The following is a 20965-nucleotide window of genomic DNA, read 5'->3' on the forward strand; positions in this document are numbered from 1 at the left end:
TCCTTTTTATCTCCGACTACTCGTGCGAACACTCGCAGACAAGTGGGGTCCTCACGCAGTAAGCGCATGACGCGTGAGATTGCAATATGTGACTTGAGTACTGTGATTTCATCCCCCCCCCCCTTTTTTTGCCACCAACGTGTATACACTGATAAATAAAGTGTTCACTGCACGGAAAAAAAAGTTACCTGGCCCAGCTAATACAGTCAGTCAAAATGGCATTGGCTAATATTCTCATCAGATATGGGTAAATGTTACGAGCTACAAGCTACAGCAGCTAGTTAGTCTAGTGTCTGTCGTAGAGAAGCATAAGCCTATTAGCTCCCAGAGCTAATGCATCACCAGTACCAGAAAAGTGAGAGTAGCCACCACAGCTAACAAAGGTTGAAGATGAATGAGAACATTGAATTAGTAATGTTTTCATATTATTGTACACAGTGCACACCCTGATGGAACTCTGCACATAGGTCTGGAAGCGAGACCTTCCAGGTACCGTCCCATTTGTCTCAAATTAGATGGGTTTGGGAGACCCTGAATGGGTCTGATTCACGCAAAAAAAGGATTAGCTGAGAAAGCTAATGTAATAGCTGGATTCGTGATAGGTATTAATACTAGCTAGGCCAGCAAATTTTCTAGTTCGGACGGCTAAGATCATACCCGTAGTAACTGGTCAGTACTTAGGATGGCGAAAAAGTTTGCTGCTACAGCTAATTTTACTACCTATCTCGTATCCAGCTAATCTGTTTTTTGCGTGTTTACATCCATTAGGCATCCACATCGTCCCCAATACACTCCGGTCTCCATCCCTGACACCCACACCCCACCCCGTCAAACTAGTGCCAATTTTGGTCAATTTGAGAAAAATGTCATCATTTTTACTCTTATTTTGCCCAGAACTGACCCTGTATTCAAATACCAAGGTCTCCTATTTTTTATAGTTAGTACTCATCCAAATGAAGAAGTTGGGGCAATAAAATAAAAAATCTAGGTCTGCCTGTTTTGAGATACAAAGTTTTGAATGTTTTAACCCTAGCCAACATGACCCCATGGTGAGTCTTTTTTTTTTTTAACTCAGACTATATGTGCCCTTTCGATTAAGTACAAGAACGTCCTGCTACCTTGAATACTTAAGGATCCTCGATTTTAAAAGATTTCATCATTTTACAAGATTTCTTAAAATTGCTGAAACTTTGAAGCCCCATAACTTTTGAACCGTTTGAGCTAAAGACCTGCGCTTGGGCTCGTTTCAAAGCCCAACACTATTCCTACAACCCACAGGAATCGTATGGATGGCGCTATCCACTCCAAATCAGCAGGTAAAAAATGACCCCTTTGAATTTTCAATTTTCTTGTGGCTATCGATGCTCCTTTAGATGCTACACACAGACCGGAAAAGAAAATTTCGATATCTCCACTAGTTGGGGGTAGTGCACGGGTCAAAGTTTCGTCCCCCACCCCCTCAAAATCACTGTCTCGGCCCGTACGCCGCGCGCGCGCGTCGCACACCAAATTTTGCCAGTGTGTAGTACTAAGGGAGGCCTTTCGAAGCCGCACGGTGCGAACCGTCATCCACTACTTATATCGAAAAATTCAACATTAAAAACGGGACATGAGTCCGCTAATTTGTCGTAAAGTTTTTTTTTGTTTTCGATCGCACTTTGGCGCCGGGTACTAGCCTACCATAGCTACCGATAGCAAAAATAATTAGCGTGGGATCTCTATGGGCTGGCTTGGGAAACTCGCAAAACTGTTTAGGTGCCCTAGGAGACGATTCAAAGCGAGGCGCCGCGCTCGGGAAGCTTTGTTGCCGGCCGGCTGCGCGCGCATCTGAGTGTTGATCTCGGTGTTGCTAGAGCGGCCGCTCGGCTCTCCGCTCACCGCTCGAGCAGAGCACACATAACCAGGTGCCGAGGGTCAGTACCTGTGTTCGAAGTGCCGTAAGAGAGCTTCATGTCCTCCCGAAATCGTCGTGGCGGCGAAACGTCTCCGTGTGGACGTAGCAGACGAGAACAACAACGACGATGACAACAACAACCTCAACCACCACAACGACAGTGGGGGTGACGGTGTGTACACTGCCGAAGAAGCTCGATACATCGTTGACTGTTTGAAAGCTAAGTTCAAAAACTGCACCAGCTTCGCCGAGAAGGTGAACGTCATCTCCCTCGTCCCCTCCACCTGGAGTGAGGCGCGGGTGTGTCGCGAGTTTGATACGACACGGTATCTCGTGCACCGTACGCGCGAGCTCGTCGCGGAACAGAGAACGGTCTTCCCTGTCGTCCCAACCAAGAAGGGAAGGGCGTTACCTCAGGACACAGTGGAACTAGTGAAAGGTTTTTATAACGACGAGACAATAGCGTACTGTACGCCAGGCATGAACTCTAAAGTTACTGTGAAAATTAATCGCGAGAAAACCACGCTACAAAAAAATATTTGTTGTGTGATTTCGATGTTTTATTGTAACTCTTTAAAGACCACAATCCTGAAATTGAAATTGGCCGCTCAAAGTTCGCCAATTTACGTCCGCGAAACTGTGTGTATGTGGGGGCGCCAAGTAGTGAAAACGTGTGTGTGTGAAGAACATCAAAATGTCACACTAATGTGTCATGCCCTGCATCCCCTTCTGAAGAACGCCCCAGAAGATTTGCGTTTAGTCTTCAAGGGGTACAACAACGCTCTCCCCGCCATCATGTGCAACACTCCCAATGAATCCTGCTTTCGGAGAAAGTGTGGTGTTTGTTCTTCCCTTCCCAGCAACCTAGTGGCAGAGGTCACTTCTAACATTAGTGCAGATACGACAATCGTGTACAGTCAGTGGGGCGAAACAGATAAACGAACAAATTTGAACACCATCTCGGACAGTGTTGATGATTTTTTGAAAAAATTATGCAAATCTTTTGACAGTCTGGCGTGGCATGATTTCCTTGCCCGCGTACAGTGCTCGTCTCTACGAGAAATCAAAGACAATTTAAAGGAAGGGGAGGTGGTTGTGTGCGCCGATTTCGCGGAAAATTATTCGTTTGTTATGCAGAACAGTGTGCAGGGATTTCATTGGAACAATGCCCAAGCCACAGTGCACCCATTTGTCTGCTACTTTAAAGTTATCACACTTGTCATTCGTCATCATTTCAGACTGCAAGGATCACAATACTGTCGCTGTTCACACTTTTATTAGAAAATTAATTGCAAAACTAAAGTCTGATTTAGGAAATTTCACAAAACTAATTTATTTCACTGACGGCTGTACTGCTCAGTACAAAAACTTTAAAAATTTCAAAAATTTATGTGAGCATGAAAATGACTTTAATATTAGTGCAGAGTGGCTTTTTTACGCGACTTCCCACGGCAAAAGTGCGTGTGACGGTGTTGGTGGCACTGTGAAACGTGAGGCACGTCGTGCCAGTCTCCAAAGCCCCTTCCAGTCCCCCATCAAAACCCCCCTGGAACTATACGAGTGGTGCCACAAAAATCTGAAGATGTGCTTCGACTTCGTGTCGCAAGTGGAAATCGAGGCAATGGAGCTGGAGTGCCTACGTGAGCGTTTGATTCCGTCAGCACGTTAACGGGTACCATGGCGTACCACTGCTTCAAACCGGTGTCGAACAGCGAGCTGGAGTGCAGGGACTACACCCATTCCACAGGGTTCAAACTACGAACTCTCCCGAAGCGAAAGAAGTAATCGGTGAGTCGAATTAATTTTTTGATTATTATTGTCAATGGATTTTTATTTGTTATGTACGGTGCCGTGCTGTCCTCTCCTATGCACTCACGCGCCTCGCCACACGCGTGAGCAAAATGGAGAGGGAAGGGCCGGCACGATGCACCGGACGAGTGGCCACTCTAGCCGCCCAGAGCCGTTGGCGCCAACAAAGCGCAATTCAAATGGGTCTCGCACTGGAATATTTAGGAATGACCAAAAACTAAAAACGACACTCAAAATCGAAATGGTAAAGTTATTCGCATATTCAATTCTGTAATTTGCAGTTTTAATGTCACTAGTTTGAAAGTTTGTTTCTAGTTGTTCCGATGTCATTTTTTGTTCTCTATCCCCAGTAATTAGAAGTGGGAGTGTGATGACTTTTGACCTCAACAAATGAATGCTGTTAGCAGATTTAACTTACAGGAATGGAACAAACAAATGTCCGAGCAAATGTCGTATAACTCTGGGTAAGGCAGACCCTTGTTAAAATCAGATGGATAAATTTTATTCAACCCCCCTCACTTGCCTCTGGTTTAAGTGAAATTATATCAAATAATATTCATTTCAATGTGTTAAAACTTCTCCCAGACTGAAAATTTAATCTGTCATTAATGCCGGTGGAGCGAAGAGGAGCTGGCAACTTGGTTCGGCGGAAGAGCGGGCCTAGCTTGTTTCTAACAATATCGTTCGGTCTCTTGCAAGTATATTCCCGTACAAAAAAAAAGCGGCTCCAGAGTGTCTCTAGAATGTCTCAGAAATAGACAACAAACAGACAGTGCACAGGCAAAGCGAAAACTCCGCTAGAGACACGTCCAATACGCGCTCGAGACATCGAGGATGTCTAAAAAGTGTCTAATTAAGAGTCGGATTTAGACATCCAGAAGCCGATGCGAAGCCAGCCAGGGGCCACACCCGAGACGGTAGGGAGCTTCTGCCAAGGCAACCGGAAGACACCCGGGAGGCAACCGGGAGACACCCAGGAGGGACCCAGCAGACGCCCAAGAGACACTGCGGAGACGTCCCGTTCGGGACATGTAGAGTCTCAGCGCACACATTAGCAAGTCTCCATCAACGGATAAAATGAAATAAAGTGTGGTCCCCCTTTTCCGTAGCCTCTTATGTATCTACGGTCCATTTCCTCGCTTTATGTTCAGTTTGAACGGTGTCAGAAGACGCCGTGCAGGAAAACTGGTTGGGCGCCGACCGGGATCGAACCTCCGCTTACTATCCGGCCACCAGGCACGGAGACCACTGCGCCACAGATGCGCCTGGTGGGGGGACGCTCGAGAGCGCTGCTTCTGCCTGCAATCGCTACCTCTGAGAATCGAGTGCATCGTTGCGGCTGAGTTGTCGTTCGTGTATATTGTAAATTCTACCAACGGATCGCTCTGGCCAAGTGGGTACCGTACCGGAGCGCCGAACGCACAGTCGGTGATTCGACTCCCACCGGGTCCGGTTAACCGAAACATCGCCTCAGAGGTCCGATTGCCGAGGCCAGTCGCAAGTCGCGGCGGGAAGCTGAATTTTCAAACTTCCATCACATGGGTACAATTTTTTTTTTATTTCGTGGAATCCGTATTGTCTTCGCGATGTCTCTACGGTGGCTCCGGGACGTCTCCGCAGTGTCTCTTGGGCGTCTGCTGGGTCCCTCCTGGGTGTCTTCCGGTTGCCTCCCGGGTGTCTTCCGCCGGTCTTCCGGTTGCCTTGGCAGTAGCTCCCTACCGTCTCGGGTGTGGCCCCTGGCTGGCTTCGCATCGGCTTCTGGATGTCTAAATCCGACTCTTAATTATACACTTTTTAGACATCCTCGATGTCTCGAGCGGAGTCTTCGCTTTGCCTGTGCACTGTCTGTTGTCTATTTCTGAGACACCCTGAAGCCGCTTTTGTTTTGTACGGGAAGGGTGAGAGCTTGGTGAGAGATCGTACATGTACAATACGTTTTGTCAATTTAAAATAACGAAATAAGTTGTAATTGTACAAAAATATTTCTCACGGTGGCATTGTTAATGAAACTTGCACTTCATATCAGTATTTCTTGTATTTAATACCAAATATTGTTGTCCTTGGCTCAGGCAATAATTTTCTAGGGTAGAAATTGTGCAATCATAATTAAAGATTGTAAATGTACAAGCACTCCTTATCGATTGGACGAGCAAGGGTGAGAGTTTGGTGAAAGATCGTACATGTACAATACGTTTTGTCAATTTAAAATGACGAAATAAGTTGTAATTGTACAAAAATATTTCTCACGGTGGCATTGTTAATGAAACTTGCACTTCATATCAGTATTTCTTGTATTTTATTATCCTTGCCAAGGCAGCTTTTATTGTGATAGTTCGTAGTTAATCGTTACCTCTCTGCTTGCCAGACATTCAGAAATTGTCTTAAGGGGAATGTGTGGAGGCGGCGAGGTGCCTCTTGAAAGAACCATATCCTGATAGCCCGCTCGACGCAGACGCTGCAAATTTCTTTGAAAACAATGAAGCGTTATACTGACCAACGAAAAAGCGTGGACTACGATGCTGATGGTATGTTTAATGTGTTCTTAAAGAATCACACTAAAATGGAATACTTCAAAAAACGTAAATTATCTTTACTTTTCAGCTGCATCGCTAACCTCAGAACTGGACGACAATATTTCTATCTTGATGTCTTTCAACATGAATGCGGCCGAGGCTCTCGATAAGGGAGTGGAACATGAGTGGAACATGGCAGCTATTGCAAGAGCATATGACCGGGTATACCATGCGGTTTTATGATGACGTTGCGTCTGTCGTAGTCTGCTAAGTCCCTTAGACTGGACCGTACGTTTTGTAGTTCTTTGCTGTTCCTTGAAAGCTCTTCCTATACGGATCCGTGCCACTATTCGATGTTGGTGATTTTTTTCTGTTATTTTGTCCAATTTGGAGTTAACGCCTACAAGCCCAGTCTTGACAAAATGCACTGAGGTCGCGCAGCTGTTTGGTGAGGTTCTGGGTATCCATCTTGGTGGGGTTCGGTACCCCTGGGGTACACTTGTCTCGCCTGAAGGTGTTTTTTGAAGTCGTGCAGTCGGGGAACTATTTTTCAATTTCTTGGCACAGGTTGTGTGAAAGCTTGTAGCACATAGAACAGACTTGACAAAACTGTATTTTATCTTGTAGCGATTTTATTCAGAGGGAACACAATTCGGCATGTTTGGCCGTCAGCGTCTTTAATTAGTTGTACGAATATCATTTTGCTAGCTTCTATAGACTATGATTATGTTCCTCTAAATTGAAATGGAGCAGAGTCTAAAAGCGGAAGGCCAAAGCTGAAGTTCACACGCATGTCCAAAATAATCATGAAAACAAGACGGCGATTAACGACACTTACGGAAAGGAGGCGAATATCATGGTAGGGAACATTTTCTAAAACTCGTGATGTGACCATAAAATGACGTGGAACGCCGCGAAATATTGCGTTGCATTGGTTAAGTAATTTCTCGCTCGGACAGACGCAGGTTGACATGCAAAACTTGGCTCTTAGCTTTGTCGAATCATTGTTTTACTAACGCTGCTTCCCGATTCGGGGAATACTTGCAGGAACGCGAATCAACTCAACGTGCCTTGCATGGTGAGTGGGTAATCGCAAATTTATCATACGTCCTTGGCAGGCACTGATATGGTTGTCCGAGTGCCTGTGGAGTACGACAGCTTGCCGTGTGACGCCAGTTGATGCGAGCACCCGCACTTCGAACAATGATGGCTCGGCTATGTCTAATTGTTCCTTTCCTTTTTGCTACGGTCACTTCCGCTGGCAGTGAGTTATTATTTTTACTTGTCATTGTTGCACATGTCCTTAAGCTATAGAAGTATCAGACTTCTGCCAATTTCATTAAAACTGTCTGTGTTTGGCTGGAAGTGAGCTGTTCATTGTCTTTTCGTTTCGCTGTTTCCTACCCTTTTTCTCGATTTATTGAATTATTCTAAACGAGCAAGGGTTCTCAGCCCGCTTCAGCCTACTACTTAGTGTTCTGGTTTGGATCATGGCATTAGGTTGACAGATATTCTTGTGTACCCTTTCGATTGCAGTTTTTAGTCTGCCCTCCCCAGGTAGAACACAATCGTCAAAAACTCGTCAATGACCCTCATTTGACGGCAAAATTTGCTCATTCTGGCTACCTAGCCGCAGTAAATTTTGACGATGAGTGTCAAAGTGAGGTCATTGTGAAATCATTTTGACAAACGTGTTCTACCTGGGTCCTGCTTTGAAAAACATAACCAACACTCTTAGGACGAGCTGGTTTTATCCCGACGGCCCCGTGCAACAACATCCGATCTGCAAATTGTGTCGTCATTCCCCCTCCCTTCCTCTCACCTGTCGTTGGCAGGTAAGAGGAAGGGAGGGGATATAACGACACAATTTGCAGATCGGATCGGACGTTGTTGCAGGGGCCGTCGCATCTGTTTGGCAGAGGATTGGAATTGTCATGACATCGTAGGTTTCACTCCTAGAGAACGCACCTCCTACCGCCGCCGTTTCGTTCATCCAAAAGTGACCTCTAAGAAATCCTGAAAATTTGAAGTTTTCTTCTCCTCCTCCTTCTAGTCGAACAGACAGACGCCAGACTTCGTTAGACTGACAAACGCTAGACTGACGCGAGATCGATTGCCCTAAAGCCTCAGTATTATTTGTAGCCCGCCCTACTGCTTTGAAAAGGCTATCCAGCTGACTTATGCAAACGCCCTCGTGTCTGTGGTGTGCGTCTGTTCCACTAAAAGATGTGCTAGAGACTTGAAATTTTCAGTGTATACTAAGGTTTATTCCTAGAGTACGAAACGCCTACGGCAAATCCTGACAACCACCCCTAAGGGTGTAAACGGGGGTATCCAAGGTTCACAAATTCGCCTCAAAGTTATTTTTTTATGTGCTGCTAAGGGGTAACTCGTCAGAGTAGATCCCTTGAACGAAACTTTCTTCCGTTTGGCTCTACCCCTAACCGTTTAGGTGCTAAAGGGTATTTTTTGACGAAAATGAGCTAACAATTGCTGTGGTAGACAATAAGTTGTAGAAAAAGGCCTCAACTAACTAAATACAAAAGAAACTTCCTCCCCCACTAAAAAAAAAAGGTTTTTCCATGTCGCGGAGACAGAATGCTCATCTTCGAACTCGATCTATCTTTTTATGATACATAAATACCCTGAAATTCCCAGATCGCTATCTCAATAGGGCATTTCAATGGAGCGCTGCCCGCAACTAAGAAGAACAAAAGCGGATACAGAGAGCGGAGGTGGAGGCGGGTGCGCGGAGGAGCGGCGGGTGGAGGGGAGCCTCCCCACCCGCCCTCCGCTCCTCCGAACGCCCGCCCCCACCACCGCTCCCTGCATCCTGTTTTGTTCTTCTTAGTTCCGTGCAGCGCTCTTCGTTCTCGAGTTATCCAGCATACAGGCGTACATACAGACAAAAAAAAAATGAAGCATTTTCGGTCAGTGGAGTAATGGGCTAGGCCCCTACGCCTAATCACCTAGCAAAAAATCAAAAACCGCACGCACAAAATGTATTTTTCATCGAATATAACAGGTTTCTTAGGGGTAACTCGTCAACGTTGAGTCCCCTGGACGAAAATTTCGTCCGTTTTGTTCTATAATGTACCGTTTGGGTGCCACAGATCATTTCTTGACGAGAATAAAGTCGAAATGACAAATGGTCTATTAAATCGAAGAGAAGTCTTCATATCAAACAATTGTAGAAGTGGTACTTTAACCACATATTTGGCGTACAACTACACATTTAACGTCTAGGTGCACTAGATAATCCACTAACACTAAAACGTTGATTTTTAAATAACAATTAATAAAATAAAATCAGAACTTTTAATGAGTATCTTCATCAAATATCAGAAATTTCCCTTATATTAGACTGATAAGCCCCCCACAAATGAAGTGAGCACCGCAAATGAGGTATTCCAGCGGTTAGAAGAACAAGAAGAAGTTCCAAGATGGCCGCCGCGGAACATAACATTCAACTGTTTTCTCGAGCGACTGCTCGCGCTCGGGAGCCCCAATAACCTACCTTATGTTAGATCAAAGATGAGTGCGAGCGGCTGCTAGCACCCTCTTCGAGAAAACAGTTTATGGTTGTTGTGTTCTGCGGCGGCCATATTGGAACTTCTTCTTGTTCTTCTTACCGCTGGAATACCTCATTTGGGGTTGGGGGCCGAAAGGACCTATTTCAGTATACACCCCTGTTCACTTGTCCCGGGTGGCCTAGCTATATGTGCGCCAGGCGCGTCACAGCTAACTGTGTTTCGTGAGATATTGCAAAGCCTGTTACGCGAGACGTGGTCAAACGGACAAAATTTTATGCCTTAAAGCTCAACTTTCACGAGTTACCACTTACAAGACCATGAAAAAATATTGAACATTTTCTACTGTTTACACCAATCCCTATTTCTTTGTTACCTCCTTTCACCCATTAGAAGTGGTTGCCAGGATTTTCACCCATAAGATACCCTGAAATTTGTAGACGTCTAGATTATCTTCTTCCTCTTACATTGACGACAGACGGACGGACACGAGAGCGGTTGCATAAGCCCGCTTCAATGCTATTTCGAGCGCAAAAGGGCGGGGCTAAAGCTGAGGTGTCTACTGACGGACAGATATTTACTTCATTACAGAAGCGGATTCATGGATTGATACTTTTCGGAAGGACCACGTTCGCTTTTATTTCTTTAATAAGTGAGTACATATCATACCAGTCTGAGGAGGACTCGAGAGGACTTCAAATTCCTGTCAACCAGTCAGAAATAGTTGATTTACGTCGAATAGGGTACTCCGCTAAAGCGTTGAGCGGAACTCAGAAGAACAAGAACGGAAAGCGGAAAGGCGGCTGCGGATTGCTGGGCGGAGAGGGGGAGCGCGCTAGCCAGCCGCCACACGAGCGTCAGCCGAGCGTAATGGCCACTAACCGAGCGGCGAGCGGCTATGGTGAGACCAGCCTAAGGTCGGTCTTTTCACAGCACGGGCAGCATAGGAGTTTGCAGGCGAGAGGGGGTGAAGAAAAGACGGACCTTAGGCTGGTCTGACTATAGCTAACGCGCTCCCCCTCCCCGCCCAGCCCAGCAGCGCGCAGCCGCCTTTCCGCCTTCCGTTCTTGTTCTTTTAAGTCCCGCTCCGCGCTCTAGCGGAGTACCCTATTGAAGTAATGAGGGGGGGGAGGGGCTCGGATTGTCAAAGGTTTGTATCTATTCGGCCCATAAGGGATCCCTATGATGGTAACGGCTTACAAACACAAGATCTGACATTGCAGTCGAACAGGAACTGGACGACCAAGCGGTCATGGGAGGCAGGGGGGAAAAGTGGGTCGCGTACTCCGAAGCAGGTTTACTCCATGCACTGTTTAAAGCGAGCGGAGAACTATTCTTGAAGTGATGTAAAATGCTTTGCATAGAGAGCTAAATCCTTCACATCATTGCAAACTGATTCTTCGCACCTTCCGAAGGAAAATGATCGTAACGCCGCAAAGAATTACTTCGTAACCTTGCAAACCGTTTCTTCGCAATTTACGAAGAAAATAGTTTGCAACGCAAATTTTCTTTACCATGCTTCAACATTCTTTGCAAGAATTTTGCAGTGCACGGACCTAGGTCTGTTGGAACTACACCAACATTGGCAATAACTTAGCAGTAGAGATCGTGGATCCTATACACCACGGTTGTTTCAAACCGTCTTTAGATGTTGTTGTCAGTCCAGGCTGCAAGCTAGAACTTATTCTGACCTGCGCTGCGTTTGGAGTGCCGTTTGGTAAAAATAATATTGATGCCAGTCTGCTGTTACACGAACGATTTTATTTTTCAAACCTTTTAAATGTAGGAACACCTCTCAACCTGATGGCTATCAGATATCAAAGGATTTTCAGACGGAGGATATATTAGCTTCAGGATTTAAGCCGGAATACCCTTCAAAGGTAATTATTCCTGGTTGGAACAGTCGTGTTACTAACCCTTTGATACAGCAACTGAAAAATGGTAAGTACAACAAAGTTATTTTTATGTAATCTTCCTACACAGTTTTGATTGGAACAAATAATGTAGGCCTACTTATTTTGCAGCTTACATTGACAACAATGGAGGAACGGATCTTAACGTCATTATAGTAGACTGGAGTGACCTGAGCTACTTCGGCTTTGGAAACATAAACGGAGTGGGAAAGCGAAGTGCTGAGCTACTAGATTTTATGGTAAGACACTTTGCTCAGAAGTTTTCGCTGTAGTTCCACGCTCATTGAATGAACCTCTTAAAGTAAACGGGCATGTTGAGTACGAAACTCCCTGGGCACGTCGGACCCGAACCATACTGCAAAACTGTAGTTGATTTCATTTACGAGTACCTCTCTGAAGCTTGGCGGCGAGACTTTGCCGAAAACCATCAATGTCACCATCAAGTTGAGGTAAATTCGTCATTTACCTATGACGTAGGGGTACGCGGTACGCGCGGCAGGCCCGCAGTGGCTCAGCGATAGGGCATCCCTCTAGAGCGCGGAGCGGAACTAAGAAGAACAAAAGCGGATGCAGAGAGCGGTCGTGGGGGCGGGCGGGGAGGCTCCCCTACCACCCGCCGCTCCCCTCCCCTTTAAAAATGAAACGAGTGCGGTGCGAGTGCAGCGCGAGTGCAATTCGAGTGCAATTCGAGTGCGGCATCGAGTGCGTCCCGAGTGCGGGGCGAGTGCGTCGCGAGTGCACTGCGAGTGCACTGCGAGTGCGTCGAGGTTGGCAGGCCGGCAGCAAGGAAAAGGCTGGGCAGGGCGGCGCGGGGGACAGCACAAACACTCAAGACAAGTAATTATTAATGTTTTTCTAGTCCTCACAGATGCTATGTCAAAGCCTGAGGCGACAAAATCATGGTTTAGACATTGGGAGGGGGAGGGAATATTTGAAAATGACCATTTGTAAAAATGACACTCAAAATCGAAATTGTAAAGTTATTCGCATATTCCATTCTGTATTTTTCATTTTTAATGTAAACGTAAATGCCTTATGCTCAGGGCCTATAAGAGTCGAAACAGCAAAGTTATTGTTCCCCTAACTGACAAAAGTGCCAAAAAAACACCAAATTGTCAATTTGAGGGGGAATAACTCTGCCATTTCGATTACGATTTTGGACACAAAACATTTTCGTTTTCTTTTGTAAAGAGGAACCTGAAACAATAGTGGTCTTTTCACATTTCTCCCAAACCACCCCCCAGCTTTAAATTCCATATGGAATTCCTGTTAATTTCCAGATGGATCTGGTTTTTCCATATGGAATCTCGTTTCCGCAATGGAATTTGGTATGGAATAATTTTCCGGGGTGGATTTGTGAAAATCCACTATGGAGCTTGATCTGGAATATTTTCCACTGTGGATTTGTGGTTTTCCACTATGGATTACTGATTTCCCACTATGGAATATTTTCCATTATGGTCGGTTGCATTTTTTCCACTATGGATTTGCAAATTAAATCATAACTTTTTAACTAAGTCTAACACAGAAATTCTGACTGGAGCACTGTGAATAATACGTCGAAATGTTCACTCTTTGATGGAAAAGTAAAAATCGCGATTCTCAACTCGGCTGTATCTTCGTAACAAGTTCTCGAATCGAAAATCTGACCGAGCGGTGGAAAGTGATATTTGGGCAGAAGACAGTCATAAATAGGCACTCAGCCCTAAAAGTCACAAAGAAAGCATTCCGGTAAAGCTAAAATGCAGAAGAACGCGGGGTAGAAGAAAATGTAAAGGGCTATGCTTTAACATGGTGAGTTCTGAGTTCCGAGTTCCGAGTTCCCCGCATTCTTCTGCATTCCAGCTTTACCGGAATGCTTTATTTTTGACCCTGCTTTGTTAGTTTGACGAGTAACGGTACCACACCGGGATGAAGTTAGCGAGGAAAAATCCTGGCCAGGAATAAGCTGTGTTTCTTTTATTGCTCGCGTGAAGGTGGGAACCGGCTTATTGAACGTGGAGCACGTGCATATCATCGGGATGAGCGAGTCTGCGCACATAGCGGGCGTCACGGGCGAGTTCATCAGCAGCGGCCGTGTGGCTCGCATCACAGGCAAGTAATTAGGCCCTCCCACCAGCACAGAATACTTACGACTGTCGTACATCGGTCGAAAAAATAAAGATGCGGACTATAATCGGTGCGATACACGAAATGAGACGAGTGATTCTCTCGCTTAACCATATTTTCTCTCGAAACCAAAACCTTTTATGGGCCACACATCTTACGGCGAGCTTTGGGGAGTGATGCCAACGTTCATACATACACAACATCTACCTTTCTAAAAGTATGAATTTTATAATTTTTGAGTTAAAATACTGCGAGAGAGAAAACTACGGTTAACCCTCCCTAGTAACACAAAGGTGTGATTTCAAACCTTTAAAAGGCATTCAAGTTCTAAGCCGAAAACGTTTTAGTATTTTCGAAATATTTACTGCTGAAGCAAAACAAAGTTTGTAGGACTAATATTTTCGCAATCAGCTCAAAATTCCGCTGCGAACGAGCCTACATGTGATCTGTGTCTGAAGAACGGTGAAAGAAGTAACTGACCCTCAGGAATCTACTTTTTTTTTTCATTTGAGATTTGCACCCAACCCTATCACATGTAGGCTTGATCAAAGCGGAATTTTGAGCTGAATACGAAATATAAGTTCTACAAACCTTGGTTTGCTTCATCAGAAAATATCTGGAAAAAACTAAACCGTAAACGTCTTTTCACTTTCACGCTTCTGGAAAAGTGTTAATTTACACCTTTGTTTTGCCAGTGGTGCCATGGCGTCACCTGATGTCATAATGTTTGCGCCCCTCTTGCGCGTAAACCACTGCACCTTGACATCTATAGCTTGACCAGCCTAAGGTCCGTCTTTTCCTCACCCCCTCTCGCCTGCAAACTCCTATGCTGCCCGTGCTGTGAAAAGACGGACGTTAGGCTGGTCTCACTATAACTCTTGTGCGTACGTGAAGGGGAAGGTCTTGTGATCGATTTGATACCCTCGTTCGATAGTATCGCCAAAACCAAGGCACGCTACAACTTCTGAAAGATGGCGAGACGCAAGACATCGCCTTAGACGTAAACAGTGCCCTTCACGGATGCGTCACCTAGGTCTGTTCGAACGTTTCCAACTCAATCAAAGGTGTGTGCTTATAGTTCGAGAACCGTAGAATAAAATAGCCTGGCCAGATTTATGATTTGCTTCCGTTTTCATTAATCTATGATGCTTGCGAAACAGATGTCAAGTGACGCCATCGCACCTTGCCGTCACCGTTTTCGTTACTCTGGCTGCTTTGTGTGACAGATCCAAAAAGATTTGACCAGCGGCATATGTAGAGACTTATTTAGCAGACGGTACCTTCAAATACCCTTACTTTAAACATAAAGAATATATAAAACTTTAGGTGTTTACTCTCGATAAAGAAGGAGGACAGGAGAGAAGACCAGTGAACAATTTCTCGCTGGGCGAATGGTTAAGAGTCGCGTCGCTTCAGGCCCCTCCTCACCCTGCCTAACAATGCTGCGCCAGTCAGACCCCTTCACTGCCCAACAATACTAGGCCAGGGATGCCGGCCGCTCTGCCCCCCCCCCCCCATCTTCTCCTCTGTGCCGCTAGTCCGACGAATTTTCAGATAGCAATTACATACAGATATGAACAAATGCCAGCTAAATATTAGAGAAAATTGGGATTGGGACACACACCTATCCTTAAATTTGCATTCTGCTTTCAAGATCGATTCTTGATTGACATTAATAGGTAGTCTGGACGTCCGATTATAACTTAAGAAAAACTTAGAAATTAGGCGAAAATTGTGCTGTTTTCTCAATTTTCTTCATATTGTTTTCTCTCATTGTACCAGTAGACCAATTCCCCCTACAAAAATATATTCTTTGCACAACATAAAGAAGCTGATATTGTGAATTTGGCGGAGCCTAGATGAGAATGAACGTCCGAAAGTGGTAGGGGGCGGGTCTTCGAAAACGGACAGCGGTAGACAGGGGGGTGGGGGGGATTTGGGGGCGAAAACCAGTGGACGTACTTTATGGATGATCCCTATAATAAACAAAATTTTGAGCGTTCTAATCACTATCTTGGTTGCCTACGCGGTACAGGCGTTATGACAACAGCAGCAGCTAGGTAGAAACCCTATAACTTCTACACTTGTGTATGGAAACCGGGTCCCCAGGCAGTTTTGGATAGGTAAACGCCTCTCGATCACGATTTTGACCAGAAAACAGGAATTATTAATGAAATGTTCGTAGAATCACGATATAAAAGTAGTTCATATGCACCTCTAAGGGTTAAGGTCTCCAAAAGATATTCAAATCTGTCACGTATCACCTCAGATTTGACTTTAGACTTCATTGGATCTGCTAATTTCTGCGAAAGATTTTCAGAGCTATTGCTTGAACTATCAGCTAAAACTCTCTACGATTAAAATGTGTGTGCAGGTTTGGACCCATCCCGACCATTTATTGACATGACGAAGAAACAAGGTCGCCTGTCTGTTGACGACGCAGACCTAGTAGACGTGGTGCACACAAACGCTGGCACACTGGGCGAACAGTCTGCCGTCGGCCACATCGACTTTTATCCGAATGGCGGCAAGAAACAGCCTGGCTGCGAGAACGAGTTTATAGGTACCTAGTATATTAGTACGTACTATATAAGAAGCAGACAAAACTGATGGCTCCCTGTAAAAGCATACGTTCTATTCGATACGCGTCTAAAACATTCCTTCTGTACGATAAGGGAGCCTGGGGTCCCATGGCGAACATTTTTTCAAATTGACCCTGACTGCTTATTTTGAACGATATTGTCTATTTCTCGACGTAAGATGTTAGATTGGTCTTTGTTCTTTCTAAAAATACTCATATCGAGTTCGTAACACCCTTAATATTAAAATAGAAGAGATTTTAGCAAAGCTCTGCAAAAGCTCATGGAACCCCAGGCCTGGGGTCCAGTGAGCCTGCCTTGGGGAAACATGAGCCTTTGCCAATATTAGGCAATACAGTAGAGCTATTCACATTCGAATCAAAGGGAATGATAAATATAGCCTCTATTTATGCGCCTGATCTGGTATAATAGCTTTGTCGCAAGAGAAACAGCCGTAGAAAATATTATTTATGTTTGTATTAACCTTAGAGCAAGTTCAAAGTGAAAAATTCTTCGGAATCGAAATTTGATTCTGGTAATGCTGTTAAGAGGCATTTTACTAAACAAGCACACAATATATGAAGGAAAAAGAAAAAAAAAGATTTTTTGAGGCATACGATGGGGCATACGGGACCCTAAGGATCACTTAGCCCATGGGACCCCAGGGTACACTTTTCAGAATAAATGTTAAAATTAAGTGAATGAGAGGAGACTTCGCCCGGAAATATAGTTCTATAATACAGCCGAAAGACCACAGAACGGATTGATACCATTACAGTGACTGATAGAGGACGTTTAAAGTATGAAACAAAAGGTCAAAGTGAAAAGTCAAAAGTTACTTTTGCCTGAAAATCGCTATTAAAAAGTTTGACCACCACTCACGCCTGTTGAATCGCTCATAGTGGTAAGCCCAGGCTCGGTTTCGAACAACCACCTGACCGACAACTTAACAGCAGTTTTGATCAGTGACTCTGATTTACTAATGCTGAGATATCGGGCCAGGCTCATGGGACCCCCAGGCTCATGGGACCCCACGCTCCCTTACGTGTCTAAAACATACTTTTCGTTTTTAGCTTTTTTTGCAAGAATGTTTTTGATAGCCAATTTACTAGATTTGCATGCAAAATTTTTTCGTTTTTATGGGCGGAATACAAAGAGGGAGGATTGAACTTTCACCTGATACCGAGAAATGAATGTTTAATAACTCTCTTCCATTCTCAAACGGCTGCCGAAAACATGCTAGCGAAAACCGCCGAAAACGAATAGTATGTTTCAGAGACGTACCGTGTAGATTGTATGGTCTAGACGCGTACCGTACAGAACGTATGCTTGTGCAAGGAGCCGTCGAATTAGAGATCAATATATTAAAATAGTTCCGTATTGTACTCAAAATCCCTTTCCAAAGGTATACGTATGAGTGACTCGAAAGCTGATAAGGCACTTTTATAAACAATTACCAAAAATCTTTCCCAGGGGTGATGATTCCATGTTTGCAGTAAAATAAATGCAAATCGACGCGTCCTAGCAACAATGTTCTATCTACGGAGCGTCGTTTTCAAAATGTTCTATCTACAAAGCGTCGTTTTCACAATGTTCTATCTGCTTAAGAAAATCATAGCAGATAGGACATTGTGAAAACGACCCTTTGTAAATAGGGCATTTTGAAAACGACGCTCCGTAGATAGAACATTGTTGTTAGGACGCGTCGAAATGACGTACATTGTACTAATCATTGTTTTAGTAGTGCTTACAAACAAATTTCAAAGTATTTCAGTCGCAGACTGTTAGTGTGGTGTACATTACAAAAGCAAGAATTCAGTATATTTGGCATTTTTTTTCAGGGTCGTGTTCGCATGAACGCGCAGTCCTCTTATTTGTTGAATCGATCAACAGCCCTCATGCATTTCAAGCTTGGCGATGTGAGAATGAATGGGCAGCTTTGCACGACCGCTGCCAAATCAGCGATACTCTTGCTACTATGGGCGAGCACCTTAGCTACAGGTAAGGATCGTAGCTAGCTCGAAATTTTAATGGGGCCGAAGTGGGATCCAGAGAACAAGGATTTATTGGCTGAGCGATTTGCGATGCCTTTAACTCCAGTGATGATAAAAAAAAATGTGTCTGTCTGTGTGTTTGACTGTCTGTGTTAATGACTTTCTGTGTTAATGACTGTCTGTGTTAATGACTGTCTGTGTTAATGACTGTCTGTGTTAATGACTGTCTGTGTGTCTGTCTGTTCCGCTTTGAGTAGATGTGCTTGAGACTTCAAACTTTAAGGGGATCTCAAGGTTCACCCCCAGAAAACGAAACGCATACGGCAAATCCTGCCAACCACCCCTAAGGGGCTGGAAGGGGGTATCAAAGAAAACAGGAAAGGTCAAAAATTTCGACAAAATATTTTATCTTATGCCCTTTGAAGGAGTAGCTCGTGAAAGGAGCATCCCTTAGTCTAAAATTTCGTCCGTTTGGCTATATCTCGCACCGTTTGGGCACTAGAGGGGATTTTTCGACGTAAATGCGCCGTAAATGTCCACACTATGCGTAAAGTTTTGATATAATGAGGCCTTCATTTAGTTTCTTTATTATGTTGAGTTCAGTACTATCCTCATATATTAAAAGTATATCATCTACATCAGTTTACCGTGTAATTTTAGTAGAGCTATATCTTTTATGAATATAATGAAGAGGAGAGGCCCCAGTACCGATCTCTGAGGTACACCTACTGTAATAAGCTTTACAGGGCTGGACTCCCTGTCGACAGAGACATATTGGTATCTGTTTGATAGGTATGAGTTGAGCCAGCTATGACTTGGTCCTCATAAACCAGTTTGATCCAATTTTTTTGGAGGATGGAATGATCAACGATATCAAAGGCCTTACAGAGATCTATGCATTAATAGCCTAGTAGCAAGTCTGACTTAATCAAGTTGATCTTTAATTAGTGCCATTGCAGTAAGAGCTGCGTACTCTGTACACTTCTTGTTAGTGAATCCGAATTGTGATGTAGTAAAGAAGTTATAGGTTGTGTTAGGATGCGATGACATAGTTTATTTTGGAGGTCGGTTAGTACTTTTTCAATTATTTCCTCAGGTCCTTGATTTTTAAGATTCTTGTCGTAAAGTTTGTAAATCAAACCACTACTCCAGTACACAACCGTCATACTATATGGGGCAGGTAGGGAACAATTGCCGGTGAAATGGGACGCGGAGATAATTGTAGAGCTCCACTAGTGGAACATCATATCCACAGATAAAACAAGCAGGCCCGCCCTTCCGCCAAACGGAGTTGCCAGCTCCGCTTCGCTCCGCCGGCAACTCAGTTCGGCAGGGGCCGGGCCTGCTTGGCCTGCCGGCGGCGGTGGTCGGGCCTTCGGCTTCGGCCCGACCATTTCAGTCTCCTGATTTACTGAAGAACATAATAAAATAAATAGTGTGAATAATCAGCTTGCATGCTTGAGTAAAGTAAGGCTTCCGAAGGGGGCTTGCGGCCCTATACCCAGTCAACAAAACATAGTCCCGAACACATCCCTGGTACAACCCAGTTGGGATGTGGGACGTCCCAGCCAGGACGTCCTATAGTACTACAGAATGCAACATTTTTAAGACCCTGAGCAGACACTGTAAAAAATTTCTATGGTAGATTTCCTATAAATGTATCTGCAGCAATTCACATATACATGGATAGGAATTTTCCCATACAGGCTTGTGGTAATTGTACCATACGCGTTAGTATTCTTACCATGCAAGTATAGGAATTTTCCTATACACCTCGGTAGGATATATACTGTGTGTGTGTAGCATTATCCCTACACATGTATAGGAATTTTCCTATACACCCGATGCTCTTTAAAAAAAGAAAAAGTTTTTTTCAACCACTTTTCCGCCGTTTTCCCTTGTTCCTTGTCGCCTTCCTGCCACCTTTCGGTAATTTCATTTAAGTAAGTGAGCATTGATACAATTAGGGAATACCTCACCGTATGGAGAGTTAAACCTCGGACTTCTGTCTTGCGATCTTAAGATAAGCTCCTACCACAAGTACGTTCTGAGTGGGAGGTGATTAACACATCCCGCAAGGAACGTCCGCAGGAGGAACTTACAGGACCTGGCCATCATTTTATGTAAAACAATAGACAAAACAAAAGACTGTAACGGAGCAACACCGTGACTACACCCCACCCTTATGCTTTACTTATGAATGAAGAAAAATGAACCAGTGAAGTTTTTAGATTTTATTCCTTGTCAGACAGTCTTAAAACTTGACTTTTTTTGCCATTGTTTTCAATATATCCACCTCTAGGTCCGAAACAGTGAAATATACGGCAAATCTAAGGGTAGATCCTCATTCAGAATGTTTTTTTTTTTTTTTTTGGGGGGGGGGTACTTCCTCTGACATTTTACGATGTCCTTGTGCATAAAAATTGAGTGGTGACAGTATTAACTCACGCTCAGGGCCGCTTTAAAGTTCGTCATCGTGGATACTGCTCGCGGGCGGCATCGCGTCGTGCCTTTTATACCTGCACTATCTGCAGGTGAAGATTGACCGCACGGCTCGGCCCCCGCGCTGGCGAAGATAGCGAATGAACAATGAGCACGAGCCACCACCACAGCCCCTCCCAGTC

The 20965-nt window shown here is 44.5% G+C and overlaps 1 protein-coding gene across 1 annotated transcript in view; it reads left to right on the forward strand.

Annotated features, from left to right (window-relative positions):
- The first annotated feature begins 7320 nt into the window (after nucleotides 1-7320).
- The window catches only part of LOC113214844 (endothelial lipase), a 19428-nt gene continuing 5783 nt past the window's right edge, over nucleotides 7321-20965 (forward strand). Inside the window, exons 1-7 of the mRNA XM_052274340.1 lie at nucleotides 7321-7480; nucleotides 10338-10398; nucleotides 11533-11687; nucleotides 11771-11898; nucleotides 13636-13753; nucleotides 16143-16331; nucleotides 18189-18348. Coding sequence (XP_052130300.1) covers nucleotides 7396-7480; nucleotides 10338-10398; nucleotides 11533-11687; nucleotides 11771-11898; nucleotides 13636-13753; nucleotides 16143-16331; nucleotides 18189-18348 — 896 coding nt within the window. The 5' untranslated portion in view covers nucleotides 7321-7395. The remainder of the gene's footprint in view (nucleotides 7481-10337; nucleotides 10399-11532; nucleotides 11688-11770; nucleotides 11899-13635; nucleotides 13754-16142; nucleotides 16332-18188; nucleotides 18349-20965) is intronic.

This window comes from Frankliniella occidentalis, unplaced genomic scaffold (assembly GCF_000697945.3).
Source record: "Frankliniella occidentalis isolate FOCC.00 unplaced genomic scaffold, Focc_3.1 Scaffold379, whole genome shotgun sequence".
In the NCBI taxonomy this organism is placed as follows: Eukaryota; Metazoa; Arthropoda; class Insecta; order Thysanoptera; family Thripidae; genus Frankliniella; species Frankliniella occidentalis.